Source organism: Mastigoproctus giganteus, chromosome 10 (genome assembly GCF_048544385.1).
Source record: "Mastigoproctus giganteus isolate SK-2022 chromosome 10, ASM4854438v1, whole genome shotgun sequence".
NCBI lineage: Eukaryota > Metazoa > Arthropoda > Arachnida > Uropygi > Thelyphonidae > Mastigoproctus > Mastigoproctus giganteus.
The window spans coordinates 124,899,538-124,915,450 of NC_143584.1; the positions used below are offsets into that span (position 1 = coordinate 124,899,538).

At 35.8% G+C, this 15,913-nt stretch overlaps 1 protein-coding gene across 2 annotated transcripts in view; it reads right to left on the reverse strand.

Moving 5' to 3' along the window:
* beta-PheRS (phenylalanine--tRNA ligase beta subunit) overlaps window positions 1-15,913 on the reverse strand; it is a 333,270-nt gene that overhangs the window by 107,765 nt on the left and 209,592 nt on the right. For both annotated transcript variants that reach the window (XM_090383545.1, XM_090383544.1), the window contains exon 14: window positions 5,104-5,196. In XM_090383545.1, the coding sequence (XP_090239671.1) occupies window positions 5,104-5,196 (93 nt within the window). The remainder of the gene's footprint in view (window positions 1-5,103; window positions 5,197-15,913) is intronic.

Sequence of the window (15,913 nt, forward strand, 5' to 3'; positions counted from 1 at the left end):
TTTCTTTCCCCCTTGCTTGTCTGGAAATCAAATTTCAGAAAATATTGACTTATTTGGAAGGTTACAAAAGAGGCAACAAAACCAGTTGTGAGCACAAGGAGATATTCCTACAGGATGAAATGCCAGTTATAAAGGACGAGATTTTAAAGTGGAGTGTGGGATAAAGGATTCCATTCCTGGAAGAATAATTTCACTGACACGATCTGAGCAAAAGTTGACATCAGAACTTTTGAAACAGTAATCCAACCAAGGAAAAGAAGAAAAGAAGTCTCGCAGGTCATCCCATTTTGCATTATTGTAATGCCAAACAATACAAGGTTGGGAATAGCCGTGAGATAAAGGAGAAGAGACAATCACCAAGTTGTGATTGGAGAAGAGACAATCACCAAGTTGTGATCTGCCTAAAGGACCTCTCACTTTGACCGTGTACTTAGAAGGGTTGTTTGTGAAAAAAAGATCAAGCGTATTGGCTGTATGATTAGGATTGTCTGGTATTCTTGTAGGTAAATGAGCAATCTGTGCAAGATCATTAGTAATTGCAAAAGCCTCAGCATTTTGACCAGTTGGGTTGGTGTGAATAGAAAACGGAAGTCATCTGGAGTTGTGAACATTAAAATCACCAAGGAAAGTTACCTCACTGTCAGGAAAGTTGGATTGAAGAAAGTCAAGTTGCAAAGAGAGGAAGTCAAAGAGCTCCAAGTGATTAGTGGAGTTGGGAGAATGGTAGAGACAACAGATGAATTTGACACAATGAGGTAGAGAGATTTTAAGCCAGCGAAGATTCCAAATTGCCATGTCTCTGACAGGGAATATCAGAACGGACATATGCACAAGTACCACCTTTGAGGCGAAAAGAATCATACAGCGAATAATTTGGGTTTTTGAGATAAGCAGTAGTTGAATCAACTGATAACTGAGATTCTGTCAGAAAAAGTACATGGGGTTTGGCAGACTGCAAGTGGAAATGGACATCGTTGAGATTAGAATTGAGACCACGTATATTTGTGAAATGAATTAGGAAATGCTTTGGAGGTTTAGATCTTTTCGCAGATAAGCTTGCTCTATTAGTTTGACAATTCATGGTGTATTCAGTAGTAAGAAAAAGTGGGTGGGACATGCTGTATGAAGTAATGAAATTTTTGGATATGGCGTACACGTGGTAAGAATATACCCAGATCCTTGACATAACATGTCCTCGGCAATGCTCCCTGCATACACACTACTCGGCCACCCTCCAGTCACTATCTGGCAGAGTAGAGGTAGCAAGATTATACACTAGCTGATGCGGAAGCTTCCTAGAGAGTTACCAATAGGTTCGGTCCTGTGTACTAACTAGCAGCCAGCCTGCGAACACCGTTTTAGAGCTGTACCCTCGAAATGTAAGGAATATTGGATCTCACCACGATGTTCATCATAAAGTGGAGGAGAGATTGTTGAGGATAAACATAAAAAAGGCACCTGGGGTGGATGGGATCTATCCAGTTATATTAAAGGAGGCAGCAAAGAAAGTAAGCAAACCCCTAGCCATAATTATGAGAGCTTCTTTGGACTCAGGGGAGGTACCCATAGACTGGAGATGTGCAAATGTAACCCCAATTCACAAAGGAGGATCAAAGGCTGACACAAGTAATTATAGACCTGTTAGTTTAACTTCTGTTCCAGGTAAATTAATGGAGGCACTGGTTAAAGAAGCACTGCAGGATCATCTAGACAAGAATTCAGTTATAGCTCAGACGCAGCATGGTTTTGTTAAGGGCAGGTCTTGCCTGACCAATTTGATTGGATACTATGATGAAGTCACAAAAGAACTGGATGCAGGGAATAACTTTGATATTATATATTTGGATCTTAGAAAGGCTTTTGATACTGTTGCACATGGAAGACTGCTGCACAAATTGGAGCAGTGTGGCATTGGAGGCAAATTGCTGCTATGGATAAGGGGATGGTTGAGTGGCAGAAGACAGAGAGTGGTAATCAATGGACACTGCTCAACGTGGACTAATGTTATTAGTGGAGTTCCTCAGGGTTCAGTGTTGGATCCGTTGTTGTTTTCGGTGTTTATGAATGATATTGATGATGGGATATCAAGTTTAATGTCCAAGTTTGCAGATGATACAAAGGTTGGCAGGGTTGTTAAGGACACTACTGATGCTATGCTGCTGCAACAGGATCTGGAAAGGTTGAACAGATGGGCTGAGAGGTGGCAAATGAAGTTTAACATTGACAAATGTAAAGTACTACATATGGGAAACAGTAACCCCAGAGCAACGTATCAACTCTGTGGTACTACACTGACAGTGGTGGCGAATGAAAAGGACCTGGGGGTAATTGTGCAGGCAGATATGAAGTTCTCTGAGCAGTGCAGACGAGCTGCAAGAGTAGCTCATGGTGTCTTGTCAATGATATACAGGAATTTTTCTAGCAGGGATAAGGAGGTGATTATTCCCTTGCATAAGGCAATGGTTAGGCCACATCTTGAGTACTGTATACAGGTCTGGAGGCCTCATTTCAAGAAGGATGTAGAGCTGCTGGAACGGGTACAGAGAAGGGCAACAAGATTAGTGAATGGAACAAAGGGTTGCTCTTACGAAGAAAGGCTTAAGTTTTGCAAATTACAGAGTCTGGAGACTAGGCACCGGCGAGGTGATCTGATAGAGGTGTATAAGGTTTTGAATGGTTTGAGCATGCTCAATGCCAATGGGATTCTTCATCTTGCTCAGAATAATCACCTGAGAGGGCATAAATTCAAATTAAGGAAGGACGGATGCCGGATAGATGTGCGGAAATTTGCCTTTGGCCAGCGGGTGGTTGGTTGGTGGAACCGACTTCCATCACTTGTTGTTGAAGTTGATAGCCTGAACAAATTTAAAGCTCAACTGGACAGGTATTTCGAACGAACGGAGGGGTGAAATGGGAGTGGTGTGTTTTTTTTTTTTTTTTGGCTGATGCTTGCTTTCTTGCATGATATGCCTCTACTAATGCTAATGCTAATGTGAACTGCAACAGTCTGAAACCATACATCAGTGTGTGGATTCAACTAGGGTATTTTCAACCAAAATGAGTTGAACAAATGTTCCGCAGCCGAGTGGTTAGGAGCGGGAGTGCAGTAGCACACGCTCTTTGAGTAGACCGGGGTTCAAGCCCCATGACTACTGAATACGATCGATCTGCCAACCTGCACTGGACCAGCGTGGCAGATTATGGTCCATTTCCCTCAGCATGAATTGTTGAGGAGGCTTCCATCCTGCAGGGGGTTGATAATGGCTGCACTTTACTTTTTTTTTTTACTGTTGAAGAGCAAATTTTGTCTTCCTAAGACAGTAAAAATGAGAGGACAGAGTCACATCAGGAAAAGATAGCTGCAGATTGGATGTTAAGGAAACTATTTTAGTCCAACTGCAATTTTTTTTTTTTTTGTTAATATTGTTGATATTACATAAGCTTTTCTTTCTTGAATTGTTCTGCCACTTTAATACTAATCTTAGCGCTGAATGAGATACTGCCTTTTACTTATAATACAGATTGACTGCTTTCTGTAGCTAATGAATAAGGGTAGGTATAAAACCAGGAATTGGTATGAGCAATCATCGACACCCATTCGACAACTGCCCATACCAATTAGTATATAGTATATACAATAAGACCTCCCCTATCTGCAGGGCATACATCCAAGACCTACCGTGGATGGTTGAAACTGCAGATATCAGCGAACACTTGCTGACCCCATATATAACGTGATTTTCTTGTACACACATACTTGTAAAATAATAAGAGAAGTTTACCTCAATATAGTATGTAGAACACTTCCATATGTATTCTCCAGAAATTTAAAAAAAAAAAAAAAAAAAAAAAATCATTAGCATAACAAAATCAACATTAAATATGGTAATAATAAAGTACAGCAGACTCTCGATTTACCGGGATTGGATTAACCGGAACACTTCAAGACTCCAAATTTAAAAAAAATAAAAAAATCAACCAGAAATCATAAAATCCAAGTAATAATTAGAGCCGGCATTATAAGTCATCATTGGGAGATTAGTGTACCTATTATCTTGCAATCCCCGCTGTCTTCACACCTACCGCTCAAAAAAAAAAAAAAAAAAAAAAAAGAGACCAAATGTTTAGTTTGATTTAGTGCATTGCATCAATTGTTGTGTTCCATCGCACAGAAAAGGTCAAATTTTGTTTTGTTATGTCAGGGATGTCGGATTTTTTTTTTTTTTTTTTTTTTTTTTTTATAGTAACTACTTTTTATTTATTTTTTGTCTAGAAATTGCGAAAATGATGGGAAAACGCAAGAGTTGTACTTTCAAATTAAACAAAAACATACTTTGAAACGGGTGCATCTGTTAAAACTCTAAAGAACCATTATAATGTTGGTGATGAAGCCATATGCGACATTGTAAAAAATAAAGGGAAGATATTCGATTTAAAATCGACATCATAAAAAATAAAGGGAAGCATCGCATTGGACACACGAGTAATACATGATAAGTTTTTTTGTTTTTTTTCCGTGGTTAACAGCAGATAACTGAATCAGCGGATACGGGGGCACAACTGTACTGTTCACATATGTATCAGCATTTGAGAGAGATAGGGCAGAGGATATGAAGAGCAATATGAAAATGATCTGATAGGATTAATATTGGGCTAGCTACTTAACAGCTTTAAAATGTAGGTTAATATGAAATTAATTGACTACAGAAACATACTGCAAACAACATAAATGTTGTTGCCAAGGTTGCAACAAGGAATAGGCAAAGGTGTTGAGGGGAAGGGAGGTCGAATGATTAAGATACTGTGTGTGGGGAAGCTTTCATAAGTTAATAAAAGAAGCATTAAAAGGGAAAGTGAGCTCAGTGAATTTGTTTAACCAAGCATTGGAGAATGCTGACTTGCAACACCACTGGTAATATGTTAGTTGAACTAGAGTTTATTTACTATGTCTTATTTTACACAATTTAATATAAAATTTAATACTATATGAAGACAGTTCAAAAATTTAAATGGGGGAAAAAAAAAAAAAACCCTTAAAGCAAATATCAGTAAGCATAAAATTATGTCAAAATATGATTGGAGAATTGAATCATCTCTACTTACTTGAAATTCAAAAGTTTTTGGATTAGCAATGTGGGTAGCAAGCACAAGGCCATCTGGCTTCCTCAATTTATCAGCAATGTCTTCTCTTGAACACTAATACAAATTAATATTATTGTGGGCACTCTTTGTACATTTTACTTTAAAAAACAGTTTCTAATTTCAAATGTTTGAAAAGTATATTTCTTAAGCATTAAAACACTATGTATATAGTATATACAATAGTATATACTATATACATAGTGTATAGTATATACAATAAGACCTCCCCTATCTGCAGGGCATACATCCAATGCAAATGGTTAGTTATGCAAATACTGTAAAAAAAAATACAGTAGCTGAGAGATATAAGTGTCAGAAGCTGCAGAAGGTATAGGTGGCATTTACAATCAAAATGCCACATAATCAAACATAACATATAATAGATTTTGTATAACACTTCAAGGCCACTGTCTGGAACGTGCTGTATACAAGAATAAACAACACAATTCACCGATCAGAGCTAGCAGAGGTGTTAGTTCAGAAAGAAAATGTAGTTTCCTTGGTTAATGTTCTGCTTTGACATTATTACAACAATTTCTGAAAAAAACTGCCCAAACTATTATTAAAGAGATCCAGCAACACACAGGGAGGAATGTACATCAAATACATCTCGAAAGATCTACTGACAGTGTACATAGTATATTAAGAGCACTACACAAACAGAGGTTCTACAAATGAGCAGCCACTTACAAAGCCTTCACCATAAAAGTTGTGCAATAGCATCACACACAAAAGAACTGACCTCTTGAGTAGTGGACACAGAATTCTATGGAAAACTCATCTCGATATTTAGTCTTCTAAAGACAGAAGAATTTACTTGATGTATCAATGCAGAGAATGTCTCAAAAAGGACTGTATTATCCCAACTGTGAAACAGTGGTAAGAGGCTGATAGTCTGAGCCTACTTTCTGTGGTATGGCAAATAGTTTGTGGATATGGACTTTTTTTTGTGGATAGTACTTTGCAAAAGAAGCATTACTGCAACATCCTCAGTAACACCATTCTTCCAACACTAATGAAACTTTATATCATAAGACCTTACATTTTCCAGCAGGATAATGTCCTACCCATGATATATTGTTCGTGAAATAGCTAAGCTTTGGAAGAATAATGTAAGCTATTATATAAAAAAAAATTGATATTTTCTTTTTTTAATTATTTTTGTTTATTTTTTCAAAGCTAAGGATTGATTCTGCTATTCCACATAAAATGATAATTTGGTATCACTGGTTACTGAGAAACACTTTTTTTATAGAAATAGAAAGTACTTTATTTATAGTGTAATAAAGCTTCGATTGCAGGAAAAAATAATGTGTATTATAGCTTTGCTGGAATTGAAATATACACTTGCATTTTTAATCAAAGAGTCTATTTTTGTAGAAGTTTAAAGTTAACATAAACTATAATTTGATGGAATCTAATATGTTGAACTACTAGTAACCAGTAACAATAGTAACAAAATCTCATGAGATGTGCCAACTAAAAATCAAAAGTTGAAATTTTGAAGAAAATACTGGGCAGGTATTTTGCTTGAGTACTGATTTTATAATATTTTCACATAAAAATATAATAATTTGCAATACAAATGAGCCCTTAATGAACTATAAAGCTTTAATAAAAATTTAATAGCCCTTAATAAAAATTTTCAACAAGCATTCAGCTATTAATAAACGAGGTTTAGCTATTAATAAATGAACTCATCTATATCATTCGTAAATAAGCAAATTTATTAATTTAGAACATTCAATTCCTGTAATTCAATTAGATTAATTTTAAAATTTATTTATTTAGAATAATGCATGCATTACAATGATAAACATTAATCCACCTGTATGCAGAAATACTGTGTATAGCAACGGTTCTCACAATTTGTGAGCCCATGCCTCCTTTGACCTGTAAAATTTCCCTGGCACCTCTCATGAAGTAAAACATCTATAATTGTGCAATTTCTTATTTTTAATATGTTAATACAATAATTATTAATACATGAAATAATAATCGGTATATTATTTTATTCTTAAAAAGCAATGTGATGTATGTGTTTGCTTTTTATTGCATAATTCATCAAACTTAGGTCTCATTTTTGAAATGGCGACACATTTCTTTTTCAACATTTACTTTTTATCTGTACTTACATTTAATGATTGCCAATGCTGAAAATCCAACTTGACAAAGGTAAGAACTTGCAAATGGCACTACAATTCGCAAAGCTTAATTGCTACATTCTGGGTATTCGTGTTTTGCTAAACATCAAAATTCATATAGAGATAACAACGAAAAGTTTGCTTTCAGTGTGAAGTCTGATGTGAGCTCAATAAATTGTTCTTCTTTGACAGTAGATAAATTTGATGGGGACTTTGTATTGAAGAGATCTCTAATCCATATGTACTCTTCAAAATTTTCTGTAAAATATTTCTCGAAGTGTGCATGGAGTGATAAATGCTCAATAATTACTGATTTTAATTCTTCATTAAAATGAACATCATTTTGTTGTAAAAATTGATGTAAAAGTGGGAAGCAATCATTTTTACCTTCTTTTATTTTTTTCTTCCAAAGTTCTAGTTTCCTTTTAAAGGCCAAAACTTTTTCTGACAGTTGTAGAATATTGGTGTCATTTCCTTGAAGAGATAAATTAAGTGAATTTAATTAGTTATTTTGTTTCTAAGCTAGCTTAGAAACAAAATAATTTTTTATAAAATCTTCAGCATTGCAGTGAGATTCTGTGAGAAGATACAAATGGAGCTCCATTCTCAATTCATATATGTGTGATAAGACATTGCCACGAGAAAGCCAGTGAGAGTTACAAAAGTATAGTAAAGAAACTTAGCCCCATGCCAATACATATATTTTTAAAACAGCGAGTCTTCTGTGGACGTGTTTTAATAAAGTTCACTATTTTGATTACTGTTTGTAGAACTTTGTTTAGAGTGGGGCTCAGATATTGAGATGCAAGCACTTCTCTATGAATAATGCAACATGTCCACACTGCATTAGGTGCTTTCTTAGGATAAGAACTTGTAGTCCACTCTGATGACCTGACAGGGAATGACCACCATCTGTACAAACAGCAACACATTTGGTCCAGTCAATTTTGTTTTCAGCCATGAAATTATCTATGATTTCAAACAAATCCTTAGCTTTCACACCATGATTAATATTTTTGCAGAACAATAGGTCATCGACAAATTTATCTCTGTCTATAAAACGTATACAGCAGGCCCCCGTTATAACGCTGTTCACTTTACGCGGATTCGCTATAACGCTGCTCTTATATTATAACCCGTATCTGACTATAATGCTCTTTTACAGATTGCATTTTTGGCATATTTAACGAAATCGTTTCATTTGATGGAGTTGATAGCTTGAAAATGAATATAAAAATACGGTTAAAACGTTTCCCACGCCGACTTGAGAAATGTTCCCACGGTCAGTGAAATTCTCTCGCGCGCTAATTTAATTGCAGTACAGTGACTTGTTACGTAGTTCCGAGATCAACATTTTAAAAATGATCAAGTATATTGCTTATAATATTTGCGTTATATGAATTTATCAGAAGTCTAGTCGTCACTCAGTACAGTATTAGACATCGTGCGTAACGGACAGTTTACTTGAACATTTGTATCATAATTGATGCAACCAACGCAGTTACATTTTCGAAGAGTTAATAATGGCCAATAAGAATGAAAAAGCAACGACGTCTGGGCGCAGTACGAAGACTACAAATGTAAGAAAAATACTATTGAATTCGAAAATTAAATTAGACGTTTTGAAGCGAATCGATCCGATCAAAGACAAGCGGATGTGTGCCATAATTTAGGACTTGCAAGTTTAACTGTAAGAACAATTATAAAAAAATAAAGAATTAATTTTAGCAGCGGGAAAGACAGCTGTTCCACTGCAAGCAACTAGGGCTAGGCCGGCTATTAGGATTGAAATGGAAAGACTAACTAATTTTATTGAAGATAATATTCAATGCAGAATTCAGTTAAGTTAAATGTTATAAATAATAAAAGAAAGAGAGAGAGAGAGAGAGAGAGAGAGAGAGAGATTAGCCTATATGATGATCTGAAGAAAACTCATCTAAAAAAAAAAAAAAAAAATTGGAACCATTTAAAACTAGTAAGGGCTGGTTGAATAGATTTAAAATCTAGGGAGAAGTCGCAAGTGCAGATCAAGGAGCCGAAACTTTCAAAAAAGAACTTGTTAAAATTATTGAAGAGGGGTATTGTGTGTTATACTTCTCAACAAGTTAATAACATAGAGGAAGCAGGACTTTTGTGGAAACGAATGCCTAAAATAAGTTTCATATTGAAAGAAGAAAAAAAACATGCCAGGTTTCCAAGTGGCGAAGGATCGGGTGACTTTATTTTTGGGTGGCAATTAAACTGCGGGGGATTTAAAATTAATACCCCTTTTAGTTTATTTGGAAGAAGGCCAAAGTTCAACCCAAAATCAACACATTTTTCATAATTAAATTCATCAATTAAATTAAATCAATTTAGATCAATTAAATTCATGATTTTAATTGGAATTTTAAGTTTAATTTTGATACATAAGTAGTTACCATATAATTATATACATATGTAATGCAGAATATTTTATATGTACAAATATTTTGACCGACATTTGTGCATCTTTTCACTACCGTTTATTATTGATTAGGAAATATCCTATGGCACCAACCGCAACTCACAAATTCATATGTTACTTTATGGGAATGCGGCGCTCGCTTGGCACGGATTCACTTAGCGCTCTGTTTTTCCGGAACATATTATCAGCGTTAAGCGGGGGTCACCTGTATACCATATTAGATGAGCTTCATTTGGCATTCAGCTTCACAGCTGAATGCCAAATTTTTTCAATTAATTGTTCATTTATATCTTCAGAAATATCTTGTATTTGGCAATTGAGTGTTATCTGACAACGGCACATTTAAGAGTTGTTTAGATTCAAATTCTTCAATCATTATAGAAAGCATATCATATGCCGGTAAACTAAGCTCTTCTGCAATCGTATGAGATTTCTTGCATTTTGCTATTCTAAATGCAACCTTGTATGATTCTAGAAGAGCTTTTTTGGAGATGCTAAATTGTTTCAAAAATATATTTTTTTGTGCATTCATTCATTGCAATTTGCAGGCAAAAAATTTACGAGGTTTAGCTATTAAATTGTTGAGAAGCATGCTTTCTACAACCAACACCTTGAAGCAGATAACACATTAAGGATGTTCTTCATTGTCCACTATTGTGAATTTGAATCCAAAGTTTAAATAACTGTCATCATATTTTCTATACAGCAGGCCCCCGTTATAACGCGGTTCGCTTTACGCTGATTCGCTATAACGCTGTTCTTATATTATAACCCGTATCTGACTATAACGCTGTCACAGATCACTATAACGCTCTTTTACAGATTACATTTTTGACATATTTAACGAAATCGTTTCATTTGATGGAGTCGATAGCTTGAAAATGAATAGCAAAACAGCATTAAAACGTTTCCCACGCCGACTTGAGCAATTTTCCCACGCTCGGTGAAATTTTCTCTCACGCTAATTTAAGTACAGTCACTTGTTACGTAGTTCCGAGATCAACATTTTAAAAAATGATCAAATATATTGCTTGTAATATTTGCGTTATATGCATTTATCCGAAGTCTAGTTAGTCATCACTCAGTACAGTATTAGACATCGTGCGTAACGGACAGTTTACTTGAACATTGTATCATAATTAATTCAACCAACGCAGTTATATTTTCGAAGAGCTAATAATGACCGACAGGAATGAAAATGCAACAACGTCTGGGCGCAGTACGAAGACTATAAATGTAAGAAAAAGACTGAATTTGAAAATTAAATTAGACGTTTTGAAGCGAATCGATTCCGGTCAACGACAAGCGGATGTGTGCCATAATTTAGGACTCGCAAATTTAACTGTAAGAACAATTATGAAAAAATAAAGAATTAATTTTAGCAGCGGGAAAGATAGCTGTTCCACTGCAAGCAACTAGGACTAGACCGGCTATTAGGATTGAAATGGAAAGACTAATTTTTTTGAAGATAATATTCCAATGCAGAATTCAGTTAAGTTAAATATTAAAAAGAGAGAGTGAGAGAGAGAGAGAGAGAAAGAGATTAGCCAATACGATGATTTGAAGAAAACTCGCCTAAAAAAAAAAAAAAAATGTGGAACCATTTAAAACTGGTAGAATAGATATTTAAAATCCCGGGAGAAGCCGCTAGTGCAGATTAAGGAGCCGAAACTTTCAAAAAAAGAACTTGTTAAAATTATTGAAGAGGGGTATTATGTGTTATACTTCTCAACAAGTTTTTAACATAGATGAAGCAGGACTTTTGTGGAAACGAATGCCTAAAAGAAGTTTCATATTGAAAGAACAAAAAACATGCCAAGTTTCAAAGCGGCGAAGGATCGGTTGACTTTATTGTTGGGTGGTAACGCTGCGGGCCATTTAAAATTAATACCCCTTTTAGTTTATTTGGAAGAGGGCCAAAGTTCAACTCAAAATCCACACATTTTTCATGATTAAATTCATCCATTAAATTAAATCAATTAAATTCATTATTTTAATTGGAATTTTGTTTACTTTTGAGACGCAAGTAGTTACCACATAATTATACGTATGTAATGCAGAATATTTTATATGTGCAAATATTTGAATATTAAATATTTTGACCGACATTTGTGCATCTTTTCATCACCGTTTATTATTGATTAGGAAATATCCTATGGTACCGACCGCAGCTCACAAATACATATGTTACCTTATGGGAAAGCGGCGCTCACTTAGCGCGGATTCACTTAGAGCTCTGTTTTTCCGGAACGAATGATCAACGTTAAGCGGGGGTCACCTGTATTTCCACTTTCTTTCGTCTTTTGATTCTGTTTCGTTTAAATCACAGTTTTTATTCACATTAAAATTTTTTTCTGTCATGGTCAACTATATAAAAAAAAAATAATAAATTCAAAAACACAAAACAACGACGCGACGTAACACTATGGTTTGAATTTTTTAATATAGTTACTTTTAATGTATGTGCAACACTAGTCTAATATAAACTGCTCTACCAGTAACTACTCACCATATGTAAAATGTTGATATGTGATTCAAAATACAAGTAAACTTGGTGCCTCCGTAGCCAGGTGGGCAAGAGCAGCAGTGTTTAGTACACGCTTCTTGATTAGACTGGGGTTCGAACCCGTGACCACTGAATACGGAGGATGCGGAAAGGTCAGGGAATGACCACCGCATATCCTCGGAGCAATATGGTCTTAGTTGCTAATGCTCCTAAAAAAAAAAAAAAAAAAAAACAAATAAGTAGACTTAGACCAAATGGCTGATTGTTCTCTGAATATGCGGTTACTACGAGCATATTTCCGGCATCACGTCATTCAGACTCATGCAAGGTCAAATAACATGCAAAAACACTTGAACCAATCGCTTGTAATACCCAGATCCCAAAAATATGGTCAAGGATCTTGATGCATTCTCTTCGTCAAAAATACTCTAAATATTTTCTATAATTATTTACATTAATAATACAGATCAAATAGTAGTAGATATCTAATAGTAAAAAAAATCATTCTTAATACATTTTTAATATTTGCCATGGAAATCATACATAAACCATTACATCACCTGCAACACCCCTGATAAATTATGAGGCCTTCCCAGGGCATTGCGATGCACAGTTTGAGAACCGCTGGTATATAGCAAAGAATTTCACATGAATGCACAATAATCAATAATAAGAACTATTTACAACTCTGAAAAAAATAAAAGAAAATGTGGATAATATTGTTAAAAATGATTTTTTACCAAATCTCAGATCCATAAATTAATTTCAAAATAGATATTTCACAATTATTGAAGAACTTTTGATAATCAAGAGATTCAAAAATATTGAAAAAGTGACTATGTCAGTAAAAAGACTGCTCTGGCAGCCTGTATGCACTGCTCAAAAAACTTCATATCTGACTGGACAATTACTCCCAGGTCTTTTACGAAAGCAAAAACCCTTCCCTTTACCGCTGATGATAGTAATATCTTTAAGTAAATCCCACATCAATACAGTGCAATCACTGCCACCTAGTGGTTCCTTTATCTCCAAATTCTTAATGCACAAATAATCACTGCTGATAACCAGATCAAGAGTATTACTCTCTCTGGTTTTCTCTTGAACATGCTGCTACTGCAGAAAACAATCATCCAATAAATCCACAAAAATCTTGCTAGTGTGCGAGTGACCAATCCACAAGTTCCAGTCAATATCTGGGCAGTTAAAATCCCCCATTATAAGACAGTCTAATTTACTGGCCCACTCTATTCCTCTGTATAATTGTTCGCTGTACACATGATGGTGATATTGCAAAAACAGCTATCACTGAAGAAGTGGAAAGAAAACACCACTAAATGTTTGACTCCATTATGTATGTATTTCTACTTCTAAAATAAATTTTTTTTAATAAAGCACTCAAACCTACATGTAGGTTTGAGTGCTTTATTATTTTCAAACAGCTGCAACTTCTTTATTCATTTTCCAGCTAACAAATGCATGATCACTTCCTAATAATGATTTCTGTACTGTGAGCCCTTTGAGGGAAATCGGTATTGATCAGGTCTAGAATATTCTTCCCCTAGTACAGTAAACCTGAGAAATGTCGCGAATACCGAAAACGCGAATACTGAGTTATGGCTCCCATAGTAATAAAGAGGTTCCGTTCCAAAGTATGAAATATATAAGAAAAACTAGTCTAAAATTTTGTCTATGTATGTGTTATATGTACCTTCATAATATGACTATGTACATAGACAGTACATTGTGAAATGCAAGCATATGGCATCGAAATGAAAATAAGAAACAATTTATTATTAAATGTAATATTTATTAGAAATTTCAAACAAATCTTTCAAACTAGCACCTTTGCTAGCAAAAAAAACTTATCCCGCCAGTGCTATTACCAGTTTCGCTAAAGTGTTGATAGAGGAGTTTTGCCTTTTCACGAATGATGAGTGAACTTAACAGAATTTTATTTTGAGTTCGGTCTTCTATCCACAGATTTAAAGCGTTTTCCATTTTTTCTAATTTAACATCACGAGTTACAGAGCAAATTTTTGAAACAATTAGCGCGTTTTCACGGACACTACGGCGGATTTTTTCTTCCGATTTTTTGATTGATCGTACCGTTGACTCATTGATTTTATAATGTTTTGCCACTGAGGAGACACTTTCACCATTAGAAATTTTGTCTAGTAACTCAATTTTATTCGCTAATGTCATCACCTTCTTTGATATTTTCACATTTCTCTTGTTATTTGTAGCCATATTTTTGTACAGGTTAGAAAGAACTTGTCCACAATAAAGTCACTTTCGTCCGTTAACACACTCGAAAAATTCTGTTTTACACTGCAAAACGGTAGATTTATCACTTTTGCAGGCATATCAATTTATAAATTGATAAATTTATTCAATTTATAAGCATATAAATTAAAAACAAACGACGAAAACTTCCATTACAAGCGCATAACACATACTGAACAAGGATTAGCGAGAAACATCCACGCTCGCGATTTTGTCACCCCTCTCTCCCCCCCCACACACTGAGCGCTGTTTTGACCGAGAAAGGTAATTTTAGCCACGCCCATGTTTTTTTATGGCCGATAATATTCACGGCGCTTTAAAATTCACATTTTTTTAGGTTTCATTTTATATTAAATCAGCGATCGCGAATACAGATACCGAGAATAGCGGGGGTTTACTGTATTTTCTCTTCCAGAGCCTGTAATAAGTCACCTACATGAAACATATCGTACGCAGAGGAAGAACTACTTTAACGAAATCTACAAAGAAAAGCACCAAGCATGGGGCCGCCTCATAGAAAATTCCTTACAAACCGATCACTGGGGACTGATTTACAAAATTATCTTTGATAAACTACATCCTGGGGAAATCGTCTCCTCCATCATGGATCAGAACAATGTGGAATCCTTGTCCTGGGAAGACTCCATCAACACCATCTTGGATGACATAATAAAACAGGACACACCATCCCCTGAGAGCCCATTCCAGACCTCCCTCCGTATAGACCACCTGAGCTACGCGGCTGTTGGCTACGAGGATCGCTTTTCACAGGAGGAAATAGGAACTGCCATTGAAGCACTCAATGAAGGCAAATGCCCAGGCCTAGACCTCATGGAGGTATCAATTGTGAAACGGATATGGTCACTTATTCCAAATGCAATAATCAATTTGTATAACTCATGCCTATCACATGGAAAATTCCCCCTGGCCTGGAAGCAAGCAAACCTGAAAATACTCTTAAAAAACCCGGATAAGCCACCAAATTTACCAACATCCTACCGACCAATAGCCCTCCTCCCAGTTCTGGGGAAGGTCCTAGAAAAACTGATTGCAGGCAGATTTCGTAACTATTATAATTCCAAAGGCCTCCCATCAGCTTCACAATTCGGTTTCACCCCTGGCAGATCCTCCGTGGATGCCCTAAATTACATCCTCAACTCTATCACTTCCACGGAATCTACCTATGTCCTGGGCCTCTTTGTGGACTTCAAAGGGGCGTTTGACACCTTATGGTGGCAGAGCGTCCTGGCGAGGTTCCGAGAGGCAGAGGTCTCAACTCCAATATATCGCCTGATTGCTGACTACTTTTCTGACCGCAGCCTCGTGGTCTCGGATGGAGTTCATACTGTGACCAGACAGGTTACTCGAGGCTGCCCCCAGGGATCCGTTCTT